General features: G+C 46.0%; 1 protein-coding gene across 1 annotated transcript; it reads right to left on the bottom strand.

Moving 5' to 3' along the window:
• Positions 1–356: 356 nt before the first annotated feature.
• LOC146008278 (nucleolar transcription factor 1-A-like) lies at positions 357–22600 on the bottom strand. The gene is made up of 7 exons (XM_083147409.1): positions 22299–22600; positions 21845–21980; positions 11558–11745; positions 5539–5622; positions 1513–1668; positions 1321–1385; positions 357–828 (listed from the first exon to the last, which is right to left on the bottom strand). Exons 2-7 carry the CDS (start codon positions 21888–21890, stop codon positions 657–659), a joined length of 711 nt encoding a protein of 236 aa, XP_083003535.1. The 5' UTR covers positions 21891–21980; positions 22299–22600; the 3' UTR covers positions 357–656.
• Positions 22601–23700: the final 1100 nt, after the last annotated feature.

Genomic DNA, 23700 nt, shown 5'->3' on the forward strand with positions numbered 1-23700 from the left:
GTTAGCAAAGATTGTATAGCACTCGAATCTTAAGTCGAATCGCAGGGGATTCTCAGTGTGTACACACCACAAGAAAAAAAGGATTTATATATATTCCAATATAAAAAAGGTAAACATTACAGGTCATTATGATGAATAAAAAATATGTTTGCTTTGCAATTTTTACATGCGTTTTGACAAATTCACTTGGCACTCAAAGGGTTACACCTTTCTGTTAAATATTCAGAACATTTCACAAACATTTTGCCAATTCCATTCCTCTACCCATTTTCGTCCTTTCTACCTATATAATCCCCATCTATTTATTCGGCTTCCTGATCACACTACCAACAATCTTAAAAAAAGAAACAAGAATCTAAATGTACATATTGTCATTTATGTGTATGTAAGAGTTTCCATTTATTTACACAGTCATTCATTTTCATGAACTTTAATTTCTATTACATGCTGTTTGCACTGGTATACTGTAATCTACTCTTCTCAATAAAGTTTTTAATACAAGAAAAAAGAATCTACATCAGTTTACACAGGTCTTAATGTTTTAGGTATGGACAACAACCTCCCTCAAACTTAGAGGAAAGTAATATGAACCATTGTTATGACTTTCAACAAAACTTTATGGAGGAAATGGTTGAGTACTTTTTTTCTTGTTGACCCTAAACAGTCTCGAAAGGAGTAAGATTTTTCTTTTTTCTTCTGTTCCTTCTTTTCCGTTTTGATTCAAAAGCAGGCTCTAATTCGTCACTAGCGTACATCCTGCGTTTTTCTGGGTCATTTGACATCATTTGGTTTATTCTTACTCCCTCCATGAGATCTGGATGTTTTTCTCTGCAGACATTAAAGCATTGGGTTATTAAACAAAAATATACAAGAGGTAACAGAGCTGAACATATGCGTATCTGAGATTCCAGCTTTTCATGCTCCAAACATTGGTGCACCCAAGTATGGGTAATGTTATCAGAGTAAGTCACCAAACAGGGCTACTCTGTTTGGTGACCTACCCTTATAATGTCGATGGAAATAAAAGTTGTTTTGATTTTATCAAATTGAGTTTTCTTTAATAAAAATGGCGAGTGCATATATCTCCTAGGAGAATTGACTGGTATATATGGGAGACTCGGACATCTATCTCTACCTCCATTTATGCACCCCACCGCTGTCCCGACTGCTAGTGAGAGTGCTATCATTCTACTGGAAATATATACATATACACACACACACACATTTATATTTTCCATACACGTTTCTTTTGAGCAATGTACAGCTGGTTTACTTGCAATACTGCATCAGCTATTCACAGACAAGACACAAAATATTCACCGGAATTCAGCCAAGTTCCTTTCAAACTCTTGCTTCTCGCTTTCATAATCTTCTATGTATTTTGTCTGGAAAGAAAATAGAACATCTTGGGTCAAACTACAAAGCAGCAAGTCTTCTAAATTGCCATTTCTTTTCTTCTCACAACCCCACAGTTTCTCATCTAGAAATCTCACATGCCACCTCATATTGTACCTTCTTTTCCTCTGGTAGCTCTTTATATATTATGGACAACATCTTGTTTCGTTCAGTGTGACTCATCTCTGGATGCATAATCTCATATTCTTTTATGTTTTCCATGAAAAAGCGGAAATAGGGCACCCTTGGCTTCTTGGGAAAATCCGGATGATTCTGTGAAGTTGCAATAGAAAATATGCATTAAGTAAATTATTTCTTCATAGAAACATAATAAATTATTACTTTAAATTAGTATTAGATTAAGAGGTCATATGATGTGCTTCTTGTGTGAGAAGAAATAATACGTGGCAGATTCAATGGGATGCTTACAGTGTGCGGACAGTCTGGATCCAGATGGTCAGAATCTCAGCAGCTGAAGCCCGATGGTCACAATGAAAATGGAACCCGGAAGTATTCTGACAACTACCGCAGCCTAACCATTCCCAATTCCACAGAGAGCAGTCAGTGATGTGACAAGTCATAATACTGACCACCAGGAAGCTATATACATCTCAATACAGGTAGCCAAAATGTTTACCACACAGATAATTATTAAATGATTAGGCAATTTTCCTGTTCGTTAAACACACAGATTCCAGGTTAAAGTGTCCATAGACTATGCGACTTTTCCCCTCAGAGAAGTCGCATCCAATCCCCCCCTTCAGCTGCCCGGGACCTTCCCAGGCGGCAGGATCACATGCAATGATCACATGTGGTACTCCTGTATTCAAATCCCTGCCGCCAAGAGGGGGGTCCGACACTGAGATCATACGTGCAGCACGTATGATCTCCGGCTCCAATCCTATGCACATGGGACCGCGCATCAGATGTCACGCGTAGGGCCTGGACTATGGGTTAATGCTCCTGAGATGGTAAGGTGGAATTTTTTTCTTTTTAAATCATTTTTAATGTGCCCATACTTTGGTGCGATTTTACCGGTCGGGCCGAGAAATCGTGTGATATCGGCCAAAATCTCATTTGTGTTTGAAATCCCATTAGATCCGATGTGATGTCCCGTGCGCATCAGATTGGGAAATTGAACGTGTTGCACATAAGCTTAATTGTATGTGCAGCCGTCAGATGCACATTGCAGGTGCTTTCTAGCACCCGTATTGACTCAATTGGGAACCTCACTCGAGTATAAGCCGAGGGGGGCATTTTCAGCATAAAAAATGTTCTGAAAAAGTAGGCTTATACAATAAGGGCGACCACAGGGAGCATGGGCACTTTAAATTAATTGAGTGTGGTCAACTCCTCCCCTTCTAGTCCCCCACCCAGGCAGTCACAAGGATGTGCCCGAATGGAGCTGAAAGAAAGAACATACTTCCCAAAGGAGGTTAGTATAACATACAGTAACAAATCAACCAGAAAAGATTGAAACGGAAACAGAACAGTGAGAAAAACACTGAACCACACAAAAAAATAAACATAGCAGGCAGTTCCAACAAACCTGAACGGAACCTAACCTGGCAAAATAAACTGTAAAAGTTTTAAAGGCGGAAATCCCAAAAGTAAGGAATAGCGCCAAGGCGGGCGTCCAGTGACACCTGTGGACTCGGAGTAAAGGATTTACGGTAAGTACAAAATCCCTACTCCAGTGACACCTGGAGTGGGGACGTCCCAGAGCTCCCAACACGGGTGGGATGGCGATGAGACCCCCGTAACACAGAGTCCAAACTGCGAGGCTGAGGCCGCAAAGGTGTCAAACCGGTAGAACCAGACAAAAGTCTGACGCCCAGACCAAGTGGCAGCTCTACAGAGCTGCTGAATAGAGACCCCTCGAGCAGCCGCCCAAGAGGGTCCTACCGAACGCGTAGAATGCGCCATAATAGAAACCGGAGGACATTGAGCATTGGCGACACAGGCCTGACGTATGGTAAGACGAATCCACCGGGACAGCGTCTGCTTTGAGGCCGGCCAGCCCCGTCGGACTGGATCATGTGACAAACAAGGCATCCGATTTCCTGAGAGACGCTGTCCTAGACACATAAATCCTCAGAGCTCTGACCATATCTAGAGTACTATCCTCAGGAGAGGCCTCCTGAAAAGCCGTCACCACGATCGGCTAATTTATGTGGAAAGCCAATACCACCTTAGGCAAAAAGGAACGGCTAGTACGAAGTTCTGCCCTGTCCTCATGGAAAACCAATAAGGGGGGGGGGGGCGCGACACGAAAGAGCCCCCAGATCCGAGACCCTTCTGGCCGAAGCCAGGAGGAGCACCGTTTTCCACGTAAGGTACTTAAGATCCACCTCTTCTAGAGGTTCAAAAACCGCAGACCGCAAGAACCAAATCCAAGTTGAATGAAGCTATGGACCTCAGGCAACAAGGCCAACTTTTTAAAAAACAGATGGACAAGGCCGACACTTGTACCTTTAAAGTACAAAGGCGCAATTGTGCAATTTGTGAAACTTCATATCCAACATGTAGCAGGACATATAGGGACAGGCATTTTATCTACATGCTGAAACATCCCGTTGTGCCCATATACAGATATATTGTACAGTGTATGGCAAACATTTCCTTGATCCTTCTCTTTAGGTTTAAACCAGGCATGTCCAACGTTGGCCCTCCAGATGTTGTGAAACTACACATCCCAGCATGCTTTGCCACAGTTTTGCTATTAGAGAATGCTAAAACTATGGCAAAGCATGCTGGAGATGCGTAGTTTCACAACATCTGGAGGGCCAACGTTGGACATGCCTGGTTTAGACAATAGTGAGGAACTTGGTGTTAGATTGTGGAGCAGGAGGTGTATGTTTAGGCTGTGGGGTACAAAGTTTAGTCTTAAACATGAATGGGGAGGGAGGAGAAGGGAAGTATACTTACGGGACCCTGTTGAGATTCCCTCTATCAGGATACCAGCATCAGTATTAAAACTGCCAGCATCTTATCTGACCGTCATACATATGTATTCCATCAACAGAATCCTCCCACCAGTCCAGGAACAATAATTCTCTGTTGAAACCTCTATATTGCCCATAGATCCCCCAGTAGGAATCGATTTCCCCTCTCAATCATATACCTGACCAGATGCAGAGCACGGAGTGAGTCACATGACTTTATAACCAGTTTCCTTTCTGATTCTCTGCACTTGAATGCAGAGATCAGCAATTGTATTTATTGGGGGTACTTCAGTTCACCTCTTTGCACCAGAATGTTATTAGCTTAACATTCTCTGGCAAGATAACATCCAGGGAAGAAGAGGGGGGACGGGGACGAGAAAGATGCAGTCATGTCCTATGCGACCAAGCCAGTAAATTGGTTACATTTCAGATGCTAATCTCTAGTTTTAAAAATGCAGTTACAAAATGCACCTACATTTAGCACATAACACGGAAGGTTGATAGAAAATAAGTACATTTGGCAGTTGGTCTAATGCGGCATACATGGGGCGATTGTAGCCCTATTTCTAAGAAATCTGACTAGATCGCTTAGAAATTAGGCACGGATCACTCCATAAGTAGGCCTCCCCAGCAATGGCAATGCCATCACTGGGCTAGATTTATACGCTCATCAGAAAAACACTGGCCGTGACAGATTGCTCAGCACACATGGCAGATGCATTGTGTGTGTGTAAGCGGTGTGTGCGGAGCGATCTGTGCTACACTACTTGGCTCAGCACGAAGGCTCCGTTACTCCATGTGTATGGGGCATAACTTTTTCAGGATATTGGTGCACAATACGAGAGCACGCACACCTTAGCATGTATCTGTCAGTATGTATGAGGCTCAGGCTTCACCCTGCTTTCAAATGCAGTTTTATTCATGTTGAAGTGCAGCCAAGAGAAGGCATCTAGAACAGCGTCTGTGTTTGGTTTTCTGCATGCCAGGAAGTGTGAGTTTATATCTATATAGACACTAGAGATGTGCAGGTTCGGATTTACTCAGATCTTATCGCCAAATTATCAAATTTTTCCGATTGGCTATTGGCTGTCGTGTTTTGGATAGCCAATAAGATTCCACTTTGAGATCCAAGTAAAACCGAACCCGAAAAGCACTAATAGACAAACACACTATTATATCTAGATACATTACCACTAACCTTCAATTTCTTTCCTTTGTATGGGTTCTTCACATATTCTTCTGTATCCAAAAGCAATTCTGAAAGTGTACGATACTTCCTGACCTGCAAGCGATATTGTATAAACTGGTTAGCAATGTGAATACAAGCAGCTCAATAACTAAACATTTCTATTCAAATCATTCTTCTATTTTCCATTATAGAATCACTCCAACTCAGACCACGAAAAAACACACAAAAAAAACTGTCCAGCACCCATCTCATATCTTTACTTTTTTTCTTCGTTGAGAGGAAGTCAAACTACTATTTCAGCCAAATATCTGGAATATCTGACAATCCGTTTTTTTAATATTGATTCTTTAATGCAATAAATTTACTAATCGTGGTCAAATCCGAAGTAGAGTATCTGGCTCACGTTTCCCGGCATAGTGAACACGGTTTTCTAACAGAATTAACACTTTCAGGTCCAACGTCTAGTCAGGCTCAACAGACTGAACTTTTTTTATTGAAGCATATCATGACTTATGATGTACAATATGGATTTGTGCATCAAATTGAGAAAGTTGACGGATCGTAAGATATAAAACAATATAGAACAGTCATTTCCGAAAACAGATATTAGTTGATGACAAATTCAAATAATCTTAATATGTACCAACTACAATAGACAATATTTTTGACTGTTGGCAGTAAAAATAACATGTAGTTTGTAGTCGGTTAACCATGATTTTGGTTCGAATTTTGACATTTTGATAGTAGAGTTGGTCTGTAAGTACCCAATTGGCAATCCCTACCTTGTTTTAGTAATATTGCATGGGATTCATTAAAAGTGGGGTTATGGGGAAAGTCTTCGTATATTGTCTGATAAAGTTTATTTGATGCCGTTCATATGAGGTCATGTAAAATTTTATAACCACCACCTCACAGGCACTCTGTGCCCAGGGCATTACAGGGTGCTAGACCGTAACCCCCTCAGTGGTGTGTTTTTTTTTGGAGAGCTCCCCACTGGGTAAGTTTATTTTGGGGGGCGCACCCTAAACCAAACCCCCCCCCCACTGTTTCCCAAGGCCGGGCAGCGCCGGTGAGCACTCAATGAGCGGCTACCCGGCTCTGCCCCTGGCAACCCAGTTGTGCATGAGGTTAGCAAGGTCACGCTGAACACAGCTGGGGGAATGAGGCACAGGCAGTGACAATCCCAAGAATTTTTCGGGTTTGCCAGTCTGCGCACTAGAGCACAGCCCATTAAATTCTCGGGAGTACCATGGAAGGGGTTAATAACCTGACCTATTTCCTCTGTAATTATAGCACCATGTAATCGATCAGATTGAGCTTTTGACAATTGTAGGAGATAGGAGGGGGTCCACCACTGTACTAAAATCTACTATTAGAGGGAAGTTATCCCTTCTGCCAAAGTTTGGAGTAGCAGGTTAGATAAATAAAAATTGGGTGTCTACATGTTATGCAAGGTGTACTTTGAGCTATAAAAAGAGACATCTAGAATAATAAATTTCCCTTCTGGATCAATAACATGATTATGTATCATTATTGGTAAAGATCTACTAAATCCCTGAACTTTAAATCAATAGGATGCTTCAATACACTGACCCAACCAAGGAGTCCGAAGAGATGAGTTCTCTCCTATTCTCCAAACATTCACGTTGTATTGTCTAATGGGGTGTACACACGCTTCGAGTTTGACAGGTTTTCCGTTTGATTTTGCATATAGAAGCAAATGTGAATTAAAAGGTTTTTAAGAAGCTTTTAACCTGCATTTGATTCGAGTTCCCGTTTTCTCTACATCGAAAAGAAAAATAGACTGTGCAGTAATTTGAATGTGTACACTGAGTCTTGAATGCAACAGTGCAGATCGAATGCGAAATTGAATGGAAAGCAAAGGCCAAATCAAAAGGGGATGGAATAGGGGAAATTGAAAGCAAATCGATGCGTGTACACACACACCTTAAGTTTCGCTCCTTACAACTGACAGTGTGTTAGTGTTGCTGCAAGAGGTATGCATTTGTGTGTTTGTGAAACTTCCCAAAACATAATTTTTAGTTGTTGCTCTACCACTAAAGATTGACTACAAAGACCCAACTGAAAGTTTTCAGGATAGTGACATGGACAATGGAACAATGGTTTCTAAGCAACGGACCTACACTTACCAAAATAAAATAGTTTACAATCACTTACACTGTGGAACAATTTAGAAAAGTTAGATGTAGAGCATTTTTTTTTTTTTTCAATCCCGGGATTTGGGATCCCTAATTTAAAAAAAAAAAAAAAAAAAAAAAAAAAAAAAAAAAACTCCCACGCCCCCCGCACACATTTACTTACATAGTCGGTGCAGAAGGCAGTCCGGCTGGGGAGCGGGACAGGCACTGCAGCTGGTAAGCGCGGTAGGGAGTGCCGCACTGATCGGCTAGCGGAGCGATCAGGGCAGGTGTGACCTTTAACATCACTTCACGAGTGCTCAATCGTGCTGTGCATGCCCAGTCTAATCCCAAGATTGAAATCCCTGTGATTTGGGGGCTAAATCCTGCCGATCTCAGTCCCAGAATTGTCCATCCTACTGTTGATGCAACAGCCCATCTGTATACAGCAACTGCGCAGGCTGAATATTTAAGCCAGTTGAAGAAATCCATTCCCCCAGATACAGAAGCTATTATGTTAGTAGATTTTGCAGAAAATTATTCATGTGCCAGGATACAATTCAATGATTCCACTGGGACACTTCACAAGAAACACTCCACCCATTTGCTGTCTATTTTCAGCAAGATGATTGTGGCTCTACTCTATGTGAGGCGGTCCATTATAAGTTATATCCGTGACTATGTGCATGCCTTCATTACGGTTAGCTATGACCAGGGCTATTTTTCAGCAGGCTTCAGCAGGAACTGAGGCCCTTATTCTAGTTCACTCTGACAAAATATTTCTTAGATGGACAAAACCATGTGCACTGCAGGTGAGGCAGGTGTTACTTGTGCAGAGATAATTAGATTTGGGTGGGGTTTTACACCTGCTTCACCTGCAGTGCACATGGTTTTGTCCATCTAAGAAATATTTTGTCAGAAAGAGTGAACTAGAATAAGGGCCACAGTTCCTGCTGGAGCCTGCTGAAAAATAGCCCTGGTTATGACACACTAAGCAAAACCATTACAATACAATACCTGCAAAAATTTTGAAATTATGCTTCCTTAAGGATGGCTTCAACATTCAAGCGGAATGGATTTTTTTGCCCCATCTCATGTTAAGAGTCAGCATGACGTCTTTGGTGAGACAATTAAATGTCTAGCCACCTAAACCAGTCCGCAAGCAGTAGAAACCCACCACATCTTGACACCTTTGGACCTGTATAGCTGGGTAGATTTAAATTTACATGGCAAAGTTTTTCTATGTGTCACAAAATGAAATGCAAGACTGCAAATCCAAGCTGCATAGCAGTCTACAAACAGCAAAGACTGTGGCAGGAACACCGATTGATTTAGTAATGTTGAGCTACACGTCAATTGTCAGACAGCAGGAACCAGAGTTACACGCATAGCAACAGTGTACAATAACTGGTCCATTGGGTGGGATACACTCATTTTTTCTACAGCATGATGGTCGAGAAGCATTGAGCCGACATGGGTCGAGGTCGACAGGTATTAGGTTGACAAGCATTAGGACGACATGGTCTAGGTCCACAGTCAAAAGGTCGACAGTTTTTCACAGTTTTATTTTAGCCGACAAGTGTGTGTTTCGACATTCGGGTCTAAAAACGGAGAAACCCCATGTCGACCTACAGCCTGTTGACCTAATGATCCCAACCCATTGAGTATATTATTCGGGGTAATAAGTGGGAACAATACGTGCTTGTACATTTCATGAAACAAAATCAAACAAATTTATTGTCCTGGCCTTTAAGAAATAAGTGTTTTGATCCTTTTATTCACATCCTCTGTGTACCGGAAATTCCTACTCTCCAAGGAGGTACTGGAAGGCAGTATACACTTTCTCCTCTTTCTTTCAATGTTACAACATGTTCCAATCAAGGGAAAAATTATGTGATTGTGGACTCATCTTAAATTCTGTTAAAGTTTTTAAATCTAATGCTAATTATGAATGCAGTATAAAAGTAAATGAAGGTAAACAATTTTTCCCCCCTTGACTACTAAGCAGAGTACCATGCTGAGTATCAATGGAAGTAATGTATACCTTTGTTAACTGCATAAGGAAAAAACACAAAAACTTATTGTTATTAATTCTGTTCTTAAAATGAAGAAAAAAAAAAATCAATATTTAATAAATTGTCAGAGTTAAGATATTTGCAGAAAGTTTTAATATCCTCTTAATTTTTTTTTTTTAATTTTTTTTTACAGAGATGGTTGGTGGACACACCTGGCTGAACTGACATGAAATGACCCAATATAAATTTGTCAAAATGGTTGTAACCAATGTAAGCATCTAACATTTAAGGGGTGTACACACAGAGCAATTTTTGCTAGATAGAGACTTTGACTAAGACATTTTGTCTATAGGCGATTTTGACTATACTAGAATTAACATACTTGATTGGTATTCATTGCAGATCGTCTAGTGCAGGGGTGGCCAACCGGTCAGAGGTAAAGAGCCGAAAAATATCGGTAGTCAAGCTAAAGAGCCGATATCATGCGCGCGCCGAAGGCGCATGCGCCAAAAAAAGGGGCGTCGTTTATTTTGACCCCTTGGGTGGGTGTGATACAAATATGCCTCCAATAGTGCAGTGCCATATATACATATGCCCCCCACGGTGCCAGGAATGCACCACACGGTGCCGGGTATGCCCCTATGGTGCCAGAAAGCTGGTATGCCCCCACAGTGCCACAAACTGCTATGCTCCCACAGTGCAAATTTCCCAGCAGCAGCACTCACTGTTGTTGCTGCTGCTGCCGGGCGGGGAGAGGACAGTCTGGTGTCCCCCTGCAGTCCTCCTGTCATGTCACTGATGGGAGGAGAGCACATCACACCGCGCGTCTCCTTCCCCCTCACTTCCCTGTGACTGGGCTGTCCACCAATCAGAGCTCGCTGGCTGGCTCCTGATTGGCTGCTGGCCCGCAAGCTCTGATTGGCGAACGGCCCAGTCACAAGGATGCACAGTAAGGGGTAGGAGAGATGCGCGATGCGTGCTCTCCTCCCCTCAGAAGGAGAAGGGATTCAGGGAACCGGCAGCAGGGGGGACTGGGACGGACAGTGGGCGGCGGGCAGCAGGAGCCTCACTTTACAAGAGGGAGAGCCGCATGAGGCTCAAGAGCCACGGGTTGGCCACCACTGGTCTAGTGAATATCTCCCTCAGCAGTGAATACCAGCGATTTTGACCAGACAGCCAGCGATCTAGTCAAAATATTCTTGTCTGGCAACTCTTTTTTACTAAGCGATATTATAGGGCGATTTGTCTAACCTTAACAGCAATCTATACTAACCTTCTAAGCAATTTTGACTATGTAGTCAAAATCGCTTAGAAGGACCGCTCCTTGTATACACCCCTTTAGAGCTATATCCAATTATATGTAATTAGCTCGCCGGGGGCTATCCAATTAACCTAGATAAGCTGGTGCATGCTGTGGCTTATCAGGGATTTTGGTTTGTTTGCCTCTGACAGGCAAACGCAAAAAAAAGGGATGCCGCGGCTAAAAACACAGGTTCAATAAATCAGTGTGTTTTTTGCAGTGATATACATTGGTTAAACCTTTTTTTTTTTACTTCCTAGGTTTCATTGCAGATAATTGGATACCCCCTTAGCATAATACATTAGTGTTCATTATAGCACCCACTCATTTGAAAACCTCTGCAGTTCCTCTTTCCTGACTGAGGAGTCCCTCTCTGCTGTGTTGCCCCTATCACATTGTGGCCTGCCTGCATCTCAATGCAGACCAGACAATATATAAAAGCACTAAAGTAGACCGCGACACCCCAGGCAGGCAAGAGCAACTGCAGGGGCGTTGAAAGTTACAATGAACACTAATAAAAGACGCTCAATTTTGCTTTCAAATAGGATTCCACGGATCCCAATAACTCTTCTTACCCGATTTGAAATTTCATTCCATTTTTGGCAACACATGGGCCCAGTGTATCTCTTAAAGGCTATTGTTTCCCAGTCAATGTTGGACAATGAGACTTTGTACGATACATTATCCTGGGAGGGGAGAGTGGCCTTCATGGAGTCGATGAGTGTAAGTGCGTCCTCTTGGGACCATCTTTCTGAGCCTGAGCCTGAAAAGAAAGAACACATTGCAAGAACTTATTTTGTGAATTAGGTCAATGTACCTGTAGGTTTTATTGATTTTGTATTTCAGTGTTGCTGGGCATTCCCGTTCCAGACCAGTGTCCATCCTTACCCCCCTACCTTTGTGAACGCCTCGGCCAGTGTTATTAGCCAAAAGGTGTTCGCACAGTGGTTCTGCACATGTGCAAATACACGCATGCGCAAAACCTCCACCATCAGAACGGGTCGACTTTGGACCCGACTGATCACTACTAAATCACCCCCTAAATCTTTAATGCTAAAGTTTCAGAAATTGAGTTGGCTTGCTTGGTCTTTTAAGGTTGCTTAATAAAGGCAGCACGGATGGTGTAATGGTTAGCATTACTGCCTCACAGGACTGAGGTCATGGGTCCATTTCTCACCATGGCCCTAACTGTGTAGAGTTTGTATATTCTCCCCGCACTTGCGTGGGTTTACTAAAGAGTCCTTCCATAATCCAAAAACATTCTGGTAGGCTCCTAACAAAAATTAACCCTAGAATGAATGTGTGTTCCTGTATATGTAGTAAAGAATATAGGGGTAGATTTATTAAGCTCAGTGAAGTGATAAAGTTTCTGGTTTTTATCATCAGCTACTGTCATTTTTCAAACCAAGCCTGTAACTTCACAGTTAGTAACTGATTGGTCGGTGATAAAACCAGACACTATCACTTCACCAACCTTAAAAAATCTGCCCCATAGGATTGTAAGGGCCCCCATACACTAGGGTGACTTGTCCTTAGGACAAGTCAGCCCCGATTTCCCCTGAGCTTCCCTGGGGGAGCTTGATAAGATGTGGCACTTGATGTGCCATTTTTTACATGTGATAAATCAGATGCGATGTAAAAATCCGGGGAGCTGCTGGGGAACTAGCGGTCCATGGGAGCGGGGACCGGTCCGAGGGGGGGGGGGGTGGGGGCGGCAGGGAGTGGGGAGCATCAGGAGCAGGCTGGCAGTGGGGACCTGTCCTGGGAGCGGCAGGAGCAGGGAGTGGTCCGGGGAGCGGCACGAGTTGTACCTGCAGGCAGGGAGCGGGGACCGCGGCGCAGTGCAGACTCAGTGCAGAGAGACCGGGGGCGCGGCGGGAGAGTAGAAAGAAATCCTGTTCAAAAGACTGGCGGGCGCTGATTGGCTGGGAACTCAGCCAATCAGCGGCCACCCAGTCTTTTGAATAGGATGGTTTCTATTCTCCCGCTCGCCGTGGGGACTGCAGAGCAGCCTATTCAAAGGGCGGTATTCAATGAGGCTGATTCGCCCGGTTTTTACAGCGAATTTGTGCTGTTTGGCGAATTTTTGACTAAAACGGTGAATCCCCCTATTCAATGACCACATGGCGAATACATTTGAAGGTTTTTTTCACCATGATTCACCGAGTAGCAATCGCTATCTTTTTATGGAGAAGTGGAATGTGAACTTTTAAAATAAAGTGTTTTGTTTTTTACATTTGGTGTCAAAAAAATCAGGAATTTTATTCTGAGGAGGGGCATGCTACTTTTATTCATGTGCTGTAAGCACATGAATATATATTTAATTTTAAAAAAAATATATATATTTTTTTTACACAGCAGCTAGCAGGGGGCGCCGGAGCCGAGCCGCTCATTACATATTCATTGCACCCGATCGTTACGATCGGGTATAGTGAATATAGGTCCCCTGCTGGCACCCCCGGGGGGCAGCCTGTGCTGCCTGGCACCCGGGGAGCCCACCTAACCCCCACAAACGTTCAGGGGCAGGCAGAGAGACTTCCATCTCTCTGCCTCCCACCGTCCTCAGGCTCCCTGCGGCATTCGCCGCAGGAGCTCATATACGCCAGTCAGGGGCAGCGAGCCCCTGACACGTTGAATACCGTAGCCCACCGGCTCCGGAACGTGGCGAATGTGCAGTGAATCCTAAAAAGGATTCGCTGCACCTCGCAGGTATTCTCATTGAATACCGCCCAAAATCCTCTTCAAAAGACTGGGCGGCCGCTGATTGGCTGAGTTCCCAGCCAATCAGTGCCCGCCAGCCTTTTGAACAGGATTTCTTTCTACTATCCAGCCGCGCCCCCGGTCTCTCTGCTCTGAGTCTGCACTGCGCCACGGTCCCCGCTAACTGCCTGCAGGTACATCTCGTGCCGCTCCCCGGACCACTCCCTGCTCCTGAAGCTCCCGGACAGGTCCCCACTGCCAGCCTGCAGGTACATCTCGTGCCGCTCCCTGGACAGGTCCCCACTGCCAGCCTGCTCCTGATGCTCCCCCAGACGGCTGCAAATGATTAATCTTATGTGCAGACCGTCCGACATCTGGATCTGATCCGATGCGCATGGGACCACGCATCGGATCAGATGTCATACCCTACGCAATTTGGCCAATTTCACCCGATTTCTCGTCCCAATCCTCCAGAATCGGGTGAAATCGCATAGTGTATGGGGGCCTTAAGCTCCACTAGTGTAGGGACCGATGTAAATGTTCAAATATTCTCTATAAAGCGATGTGGAATATGAGTGCGCTATATAAATAACTGGTAATAAAAAGCATGTGTCCATCATTAATTAGCTATTGGAAAACTAATGAAATGTAGACTTTACATTCCGCGGTAGTGTACGGCCATCCTATACCCCTTGACCCTCCACAGGACCTTCCTAGACATCAGGATGGCGTGCGACCCCGTTCCTCACCACAGGAGGGAGTCGAAGGTCGGACAGGCAGTAAGTCTGACTTCTGTTCCGATACGCATGGGACCCAATGGGATGTCGGATCAATGTATGGGGGCCTTATATGATGAATAGGGGGAATGTTTTCACTATCACATTCTGACAATTGAGAATCATTGGTTCCTTCCTGGTTTGGGTCAACCAATTTGGATTGTTAGGTGTTTCTGAAATTTAGCTTCTGCAGTTTTATTAGTATTTTATAAAAGAACATTTTGAGAATATGATCTAGAAAAATAATGCTTCTGAACAAAGTCTAAAATACAGTTTACTCTATATTTGAATAAAGAACTGTAGAGAAATTCATGATGTATTTAAAAATGTGCAGTCTCGCAAACCTCAATAGGGGCAGTGCATAAACAGAGATGAGAGCAGCAAAGCTTAACTCAAAAAACATAATGGCATCTTTGAATGTGAAAATGTCTGCCGAGTTCTTGTACGGCTGCATTCTCCAGAGTGCAGCACATTTGTAAAGCCATCAGATCCCATGCGCTGTGATCAATTAAGTTGTTTACATGACAAATGCAGGGAAGCTTCCTACCCACCAGAACAGGTCTCTCACATGTACAGTACTGTCCTTAATGTTTCTTATATAAATACGATACAAAAAGGGGATTTTTGTAAGAACTTACTATTCGAACCCCTTTCTCTCAGTCCATCCCGGTGACACAGCTAACCTTGGGATGTAGGAGGGGTCGTAGGAGCCAAAGCACCTATGCTGAAAGCTTTCCTCTGGACACAGGCTCCTCCCTTCCGCATCCCATTATGCCTCAGTTCAACTTGAAAAGCACACTAGGATACACAACTCAGTACAATGCCCGACATCTTATATGCACAATCATATAACCATAACATGACACACATGAACAGTATGACTACTGAGCGTAAGGGAGGGATCGCTGTCTCATCAGGATGGACTCGGAGAAAGGGGTTCGAACAGGAAGTTCTTACAAAAATCCCCTTTTCTCTTTCGTCCATCCCGGTGACACATCTAACCTTGGGACGTTCACGAGCCGGTCCTTTGGGAGGGTATGCTCAGACTGCCAGTTCTCATCCCTGCCCATCCAAATGAAGCGTCCGACGCAAACTCATGAAACCTGTAAAATTTGGTAAAGGTGTGAACAGAGGACCAAGTAGCAGCCCTGCACAACTGCTTCGCTTTAGCCCCATGACGCACAGCCCAAGAGGAAGCTACTGACCTAGTGGTATGTGCATTAATTCGAGAAGGAACAGGTCTACCTACCTTGGTGTAAGCAAAGGCAATTACTGACCTTAACCATCTGGCAATAGTCTGCTTAGAAGCAGGCCACCCTCTCTTATGCACATCATACAAAACCAACAGGTCCGTTTTGCGGATGTCCTTTACCCTTTCCACGTAAATTCGCAAGGCGCGTACTACGTCCAACTTCCTTAATTTGTCCCTATTTTCTGCCCCTTCTGGAGAAGAAAATACCGGGAGCACAAAGATCAATTTCCAAGAAACATATTTAAGGTCAGACGACCTTAACAGTTCAAAGGGAGGGTTCTGCAACACAGACATAACCAACGATAAATCCCAAGGCGCCACCATCTGCCTATATGGAGGCTTTAACCTGGTAACTCCTTGCAAAAAGGTTTGAACCTCAGGCAAAAAAGCTATCCTTTTCTGGAAGAAAATGGACAGAGCAGAAAACTGCACCTTTAGAGACTCTAATCCCAACCAGTTGAGAAACCATCCTGAAGGAAATCTAACAATCTGGACACCTTGAACCAGGAGGTGTGCACTTCCACCTGATGTAAATTTTCCAGACTCGATGATCATTTGCAGCAGACACTGGCTTACGAGCTCTAAGCATAGTTTGGATAACTGCATCAGACAATCCTTGCTTTTTCAGTAAGGAGGTCTCATAAGCCAGGCCGTCAAATTGAGCAGAGCTAGGTCCAGGTGCAGAAATGGCCCTAGTCTTAGAAGGTCCTGACGAAGAGGAAGGGGCCAGGATTCCGTTGACAATCTCAGAATGTTCGAATACCACGACCTCTTGGGCCAGTCTGGTGGCCCTTCACCCTTCTCAGCACCCGCAGTATCATTGGGAACGGAGAAAAAATGTAGACCAGGTGAAAGTGCCACAGAAGCGGTTGGGTCCCTGGTCCTGGAACAAAATTTCGGAACCTGACAATTGTTCCTGGATGCCATTAGATCCACCTCTGGGAGCCCCCAGCGATTCACAATCTCCTTGAATACCTCCGGATGTAATGACCATTCCCCCTCCAGCAGGTCCTCTCTGCTGAGGAAACCCGCCTCTACATTCCGGATCCCCAGAATGAATACAGCAGACAGAAACGGAATGTTGCTTTCTGCCCAGCTGAAAATCCGCGAGACTTCCTCTGCATCGCCATCCTGCTGCGAGTCCCGCCCTGATGATTCAGGTAAGCCACTGCCGTGGCGTTGTCTGACTGCACTCTGATCGGGGGACCCTTCAGACAATCCTCCGCCTGTTTAATCTTGCAAAATGCTCGAAGTTTCAATATATTTATTGGTAGTCTGGATTCCTGTTTGGACCACAGGCCCTGCAACTGAAGGGGAACTGCCCCCCAACCCCTGAGACCGGCGTCAGTCGTTATGACCACCCAGTCCCAAGAGCGAAGTGACCGCCCAAGCTGCAACATCTCTATGTCCGTCCACCATACTAAGGACTCATTTGTCTCCTGAGAAAGAAGTAACCTTTCTTGTTTCATGGTTTTCACATTCCCTGACCAACAGGAAAGGATGTGCCATTGGAAGGGTCTGGAATGAAACCTGGCAAACTGAAGCGTCTCGAAAGTCACCACCATTTTGCCCAGGAGCTTCACCAAGCTTTCCCTAACTAGGAGACCATACCTTCGTCTGAAGGGAAGGTAACAGAATCCCTATGCATTCTTTTGAATATACAATGAGCCTGTATCTTCTCCTCCTCAGACAAGACTAATACCTGTTTAACGGCCAGGATAAAATCCTCAATGCCCGGGACAGAAGCATCAGCCTCTTCCCTTTGCTCCCAAGTTAAGTCATCTGCACACACACCATCATCATCAGAATCTAAGGATAACAGGAGGTGTAGGCGAAGGCCGCCTGGAGGAAGAACTCTCAGGAGGGTTTGCAAACTTTTCCATAAGGGAATTCATCTTATGAATCCCTTGTGCAGTGTCCTGTATAACCTGCAATAACATGGGGTCCCTTTGCGAAGGAGCAATGGATCCCACAGAAGTCTGAGAGGAGGAACTAGGGCCAGGAGACTTTATCAAGTTATCCTTTTGCCTATTAAGAACCTCAGCCAAGGCATTCATAGACCTCCCCAATGCACCAGCCCATGCAGGTTCTTGTTGCTGAGACTTCAGGGCTTGCACACCACTGGGCACAGTTTCACAAGCAGGGCAAAGGTCCCCTTGATCCATCTGTTCACATGTTAATTTAACCCCGCAAAATCTGCAGTCTAATAACATGCCCCGCGCTTCCCGCCCCAGCAGCATCCTCACACCAACGGTGCACAACGTCAGGCAAAGCAATGTATACAGTGTACTTATCTGTCTACTTGCTGTCAGTGACTTCAGCGTCAGCGGGGGTAGCGCTTTCAAGAAGAAACTGCACCCTGTGTACTTTGAAGAAAACAGCCAGGCTCCAGATCCGCAGTATGGAGAGAAATAGCTCCAGCACACAGAGCAGGAAGAGACCAAGTCTTGGATCACTTGGAGTTGTCCAGCTGCGCTGGACACCTGCAATAGACTTCACCTCCCTAGTGGGAGGTCCTTCCCCCACGATCCCCTTCTAAGCAAGGAGCCGGTTCCAGACGCTCCCAGGCAAACCTCAGCAAAGCAGAGGTTAAGTGCAGTGGGTGCAGACAGCATACCCCTGCACACAGGGTACTGACAGGACGTGCTTCTTTCAGCCTCTGCTGCGCTCTCAGTGTGCAGCGCTTCTGTCAAAAGCAGCACACTGGGGAAAAAGCTGCACTAAAACACAAAGTTAATAAAATAATAAAAACCTAGCTATTCGGTACTTGTTTCCTAGCACGGCTCCCAGATTTCCTACGTATGTTAACGTAGTGAAGTCGCATTGCATGGGCCATTTTAGCGGCGTGCGATGCGATTTTTTAATGTAGTTTATTCACTGCTCGTTTGTCCCAGGGGATCGCATCTCCCGCAAAATCGCATGCGATTTTATAGGGTGTGCGATGCCATTACATTAGCTATACAATAATATCATTGTATGACAATGATGTTTACCCCCCCCCCCCCCCCCCCACTATCCACGCCACCGCCGGTTTCATACCCCCACTATCCACGTTGGCGAGGAGTTGACTTTATATAGTGTGGCGAGCGTAGCGAGCCCGTAGCGTGAGCCCCACGAGGAGGCGCGTATTACTTTACATGTATTCCGCGTGCGCTCGCCACACTATATAAAATCAACTCCACACCGGCTTGGATAGTGGGGGTATGAAAAGGTCGGAGGACGCATCCCGCTGCACTTGCCATACTTCGGGGTGGCGTGGATAGTGGGGGGTGCCTAAAACCTCTTTGTATGTCATACAATCATATTATTGTATAGTTAATGTAATGGCATCGCACCCCCTATAAAATTACATGCGATTTTGCAGGAGGTGTGATGCGTTGAGATCCCCTGGGACATACAGAGCAGTGAATAAATGACATTAAAAAAAAAAAAACGGCGGCAAAACGAACGGAGGCATGATGGGATGCAGAAGGGAGGAGCCTGCGTACAGAAGAAAGCTTTCAGCATAGGTGCCTTGGCTAGTGCGGACCCTCCTACATCCCAAGGTTAGCTGTGTCACCAGGATGGACGAAAGAGAAACAAAGGGCGAAGTACAGAATTTAAACTATTAAAAGTACAAATTGAACCTTCATACTCCTAATTCTCTCTTTCAGCATAACACCTCTTCATCAACATTTCCCTCTTGTATTTGTTAAGACATTACTATAATACTAGTACAATATAGAGTGAATGAGGGAGACCCTTGCACCTGCCGCTGCCTTTCAAATTGCTCAGTTAGTATGAAAACACCAATCATACAAAAATTACTGTAAAGACAAGAAGAAATACTGACAATTCCGTCACTTCCGGTTCCGGCGGAAGCGGGAAAACGGAGGAGATTGACTCAATTAACAAACAGCTGGTGGCTTTATGCCAAAAGGAAACTATGGAACCGGATTTGTTTGTATATGTATGCTTTTTGTATAGGCTTAGCTGGATAGAGTATTCCATGTCTGGAAATAGGTCTTCCTGGATAGGAGTATAAATATAGGAACTGTACTACACCTCCTCATGCCTTGAAAAAGAAACCTACAGGGTTTTGAAACGCGTTGGCGAGGAGGAGAGAGGGTGAGCCACAGAGGACCTAACACCAGGTGCGAGCTTTCAGGGACGCCTGCTATATATATATATACCACCTGCTCTTTTGTCTACACTTGTGTTGTGGACCAACGCACTCGGTGAGAGTCCATTGTGCTATATCCCTGATTTTATGTTGTCATTTTATGAATAAAAAAAAAACGGTATTACACCATACCAGTCTTTTTCTCTATATTTATGCTTGCTGGACAAATCTGAAGCCTTCACAGTGACGTTACCGCCCCCTGAGGATGCGCTAATTGTCTACCTTAAAAAGTAGACCACCTTGAAGGGTACGGGTCCAGTAGTGTTCCCGCTAGGCTGTTTTAGCGGGGCGCTGCGCCCTGCCCGTTTTTTAAAGGGCAAAATGTGCCCTGCCCCGCTAAAACAGCCTGGTGCCTGCCTGACTCCTTGCACGGGGAAGCCCAGCGCCGCCTTAGACGGCGATGCCCGGCGCTTCCCCGGCATCAAGGCACCTTCCCCCAGCATCTTCAGCGCGGGCGGGCCCGCCCACTTTAGTGACGCCGGTGGTCCGGGACCGCACACAAGTGTGCCGTCGGCTTCCCTGGCCTGCCCGGCACAATTTCTAGAGGGAACACTAGTCCAGTCAATTATAAAGCTTGAAAAGAGTGTTGTATCAGTTTATCAAAGTGTATTACACTATTGTGTTCTCTTTTTCCTTCTCTTTTGGGGTCAAATTGAGAATTCGGGAACTGAGAATTTGTTCAGCATTTCTTCTTGTCATTACTATAATACTAGTATGGACATACTAAAGCAGGGGTGTCCAAACTTTTTAGCGAAGAGGGCCAGATTTGGTAAGGTGAAAATGTGTGGGGGCCGACCATTCAGCCTGACATTCTTTGAATCATTAATCACATCAGAATGGTCCCCCAGCGTGCCCCCATTCACTGTATGTCCTCCAGCCTTGCCCCTTCACGGTATATTCCCCTGCCCGCCCCCATTCGCTGTATGTCCTCCACTCTGCCACCTTCACCTTATATTCCCCTGCCTGACCATCCTTCTCTGTATGTCCCTCACCCTGCCCCTCCTTCACTGTATGTCCCCCATTTTGCACCCATTCACTCTGTCCCGTAGCTTGCCCCCCCTTCTCTGAATGCCAGGGGTTGGACGCACACTCCCCCGAAAGCCGGCAAACATCTCATCTGATGCTCCACCCGCTTATGGCTGGAGGCTGCGGGCCACTTGAAATGATGGCAGGGGCCGCAATTGGCCCCCGGGCCTGACTTGACATGACTGTACTAAAGGGTTCTTATCCTTCATCCAATGTTTCTTCTTATGATCTAGATCAGAGATAGAGAACCTTTGGCTCAGAGCTGTTGAACTACACATCCCAGCATGACCTGCTACAGTTTTGGCCATTCCAAAACGGTTGCAGGGTATGCTGGGATGTGTAGTTCAACAACAGCTGGGAGCCAAAGGTTCCTCATCCCTGGTCTAGCTGAACCACAGCAGCATACAGACAATGGCAAATATTCAATGCCGTGGGCGAGCGGTGACTGCGAGCAGGACTTTTTGCTCGCAGTCACCGCTCACCCTGTCAGTATTCAACTGACCCCCCTCATTCGCAAATTCCCCCTCGCTCAGTTTTTTGAGCGAGTGGGAATTTGCGAATGTGCCTCCAAAAGCTGCGAGAGCCGAGGCTAATTACAGCGAGTTTGCTGCACTAGCCGCGACTCTCGCAGTTTAGGGGAATCCTCGCCGTCCTGTGACGGCGAGGATTCCCCCGGAACGTTGCATAGTGCGAGCGGCCGGCGCAGGGGTTAAACTGCAAGTATCACTGGTTTTCTGTGATCCTCGCAGTTTAACCCCCTGGCCACCGCTCGCGCCGCCATTGAATACTGCACAATGAGGGAGAAAACTTCTCGCAATATTTTGAGCAAAGTGCATTAAATAGACACTTAAAAGGTGAAACAGGACTAGGATGAAGAAAGGCGATGGCACCATGCACTCCCATAATACCCACAGCAACGTGCAGGGCCATCCGACAATCTACTAACCTTCCTGGCTTGATTCCGGGCTTGACTCCTGGCTTGGTTCACCCATGCTGGTCCGTGTTTGCTCTTAGATTCCCCGTTGATCCTCCGCTAGGAGCCTGTGTGAGAGGCAGTCTATGGCGCACGCTGCGAACAGTTCCTGCAGGAGATACATCACCTATACCGTCATATACAGTGCCCAGGCCCAGCGCACCCCCCTCCCAATAGCGCCCAGAGAGCATTATACAGGGGCCAGCCACCTGAAGCCGTCATCGCCACGCATAACCCACGGAGCACAGTCTAGACCACTCACGCTTCGGCCTTCATCCCTGCTGCTTCTCCCACAGCGCCCGAGCACCAGAGTATCTGCTCCCCCACGCGTCTTGCACGGAACACTCAGAGCGGACGCCCCCCGTGTTTCCACAGCCTGCTCTGCCTCGTGGTGTCCCCCACCTGTAGCTTTACATCGCGCCCTCACCTCTATTACTGGGCAGCCTCCCGGGAGATGCCTGTGAACGTCTCCCTGGTTCCCGCTGTACAGGATCCGACTTCAGCCTCCTCCAGTCACAGAATAAACGCGTGTGGTTACTTTCCGGCGGTTACAGATTCCTTCACCGGAAAGACTTTCTTCTGAGTACTGACGTCAGGCACTGGGCGTGCCCGGGGGCGGGGCTGGGTACACAGGTAAAGCAGAAGGCGGCTGCTGTGTGGGAATGGCTATCGCTGCGGTTGCCATCGATGAAAAATACTATGTCAATGGTGACCATATCGATGGCCATCCATTTTCTTTTACTTGCTTGCCCCTCGATCTAATCAGGGCATGGGGGCGGGTGTTTATGGGTGGTAGAGACTACATCCCCATCAGTTTTGATTACAGGATGTGATGTTAAGTGAGGGCGGAAGTTGTTAGATGCCCTCACAACGTTTTTTATTTTATCTGTAATTCACTTTGGTGTAGGTTATTTTGTTTTATTTTAGCTGCATTGTACGCTCGCACGCTTCGGGCATGGTGGATCGATTCGATCGCCACAGATTTATATTCCCCCTCCAGGTTTACGTGGACCCAGGGCATGATGGGAAAATCGTCAAACTGAAGGGGATCTAGACACTACCGTTAATGGGTATCAGAGAGCGAAGCAATACTGCGCGTCCCCGCCATTGCCATCGATGGTTGCTATTGATGGCAATAGCGCAACTGGCTATCGATAGTGTTAAACTATGCAATGGATAACCATCAATATTTTTACCTATCGATGGTTATCCGTTTTTTTTTTTTTGATTGATTGATTGGCCTGTGGATCAAACAAAACACGGGGACAGGGCTTCACAGATGTCCGGGGCTCTGTGTCCCAGCACTTTGAAAAAAAAAGCAAAACATCAGTTTTATGGGTATCAGGGATGGAGCTCGTGCTCCAGGCGCCAAAGGTTTGCAGAGCACCCCCCTGCTGTTTCCTGTGCGGAGTGCCAGTCAGGGAGAGCATGGAGTGTGGATTGGGTGAAAACCGGACCAGATCCTTCCCCGTAGCTGCAGTTGTTGCCGGACTGAGATCTGCTCCCAGATAGGGATGCCAATACCGGGGCATTTTTTCAATCTCGGGGTCCGGGATTGAAAAATGCTCAATCCCGGGATTCTCGGGATCCCGGGATTGGCATCCCTAATACAGTTGTGCTCCACACATACCCACCCCCACTCCGGCCGACCCGCACATTTACTTACATTAGCGGGCGGGCGGCCGGCCGGGAGAGGGTTTGGAGGTGCACGGTGCCTCCAGGCTCGTGCACCTCCTTCTTAGCAGCCAGGCCGCAGGCCGGAAAGGATGCGGGCGGGCAGAGGCAGGCGGGCGACGTGCGGAGGAGACTGGAAGGGGGCGTGCACAGCA

Source organism: Crinia signifera, chromosome 6, assembly GCF_055691185.1.
Source record: "Crinia signifera chromosome 6, ASM5569118v1, whole genome shotgun sequence".
Lineage (NCBI taxonomy): Eukaryota > Metazoa > Chordata > Amphibia > Anura > Myobatrachidae > Crinia > Crinia signifera.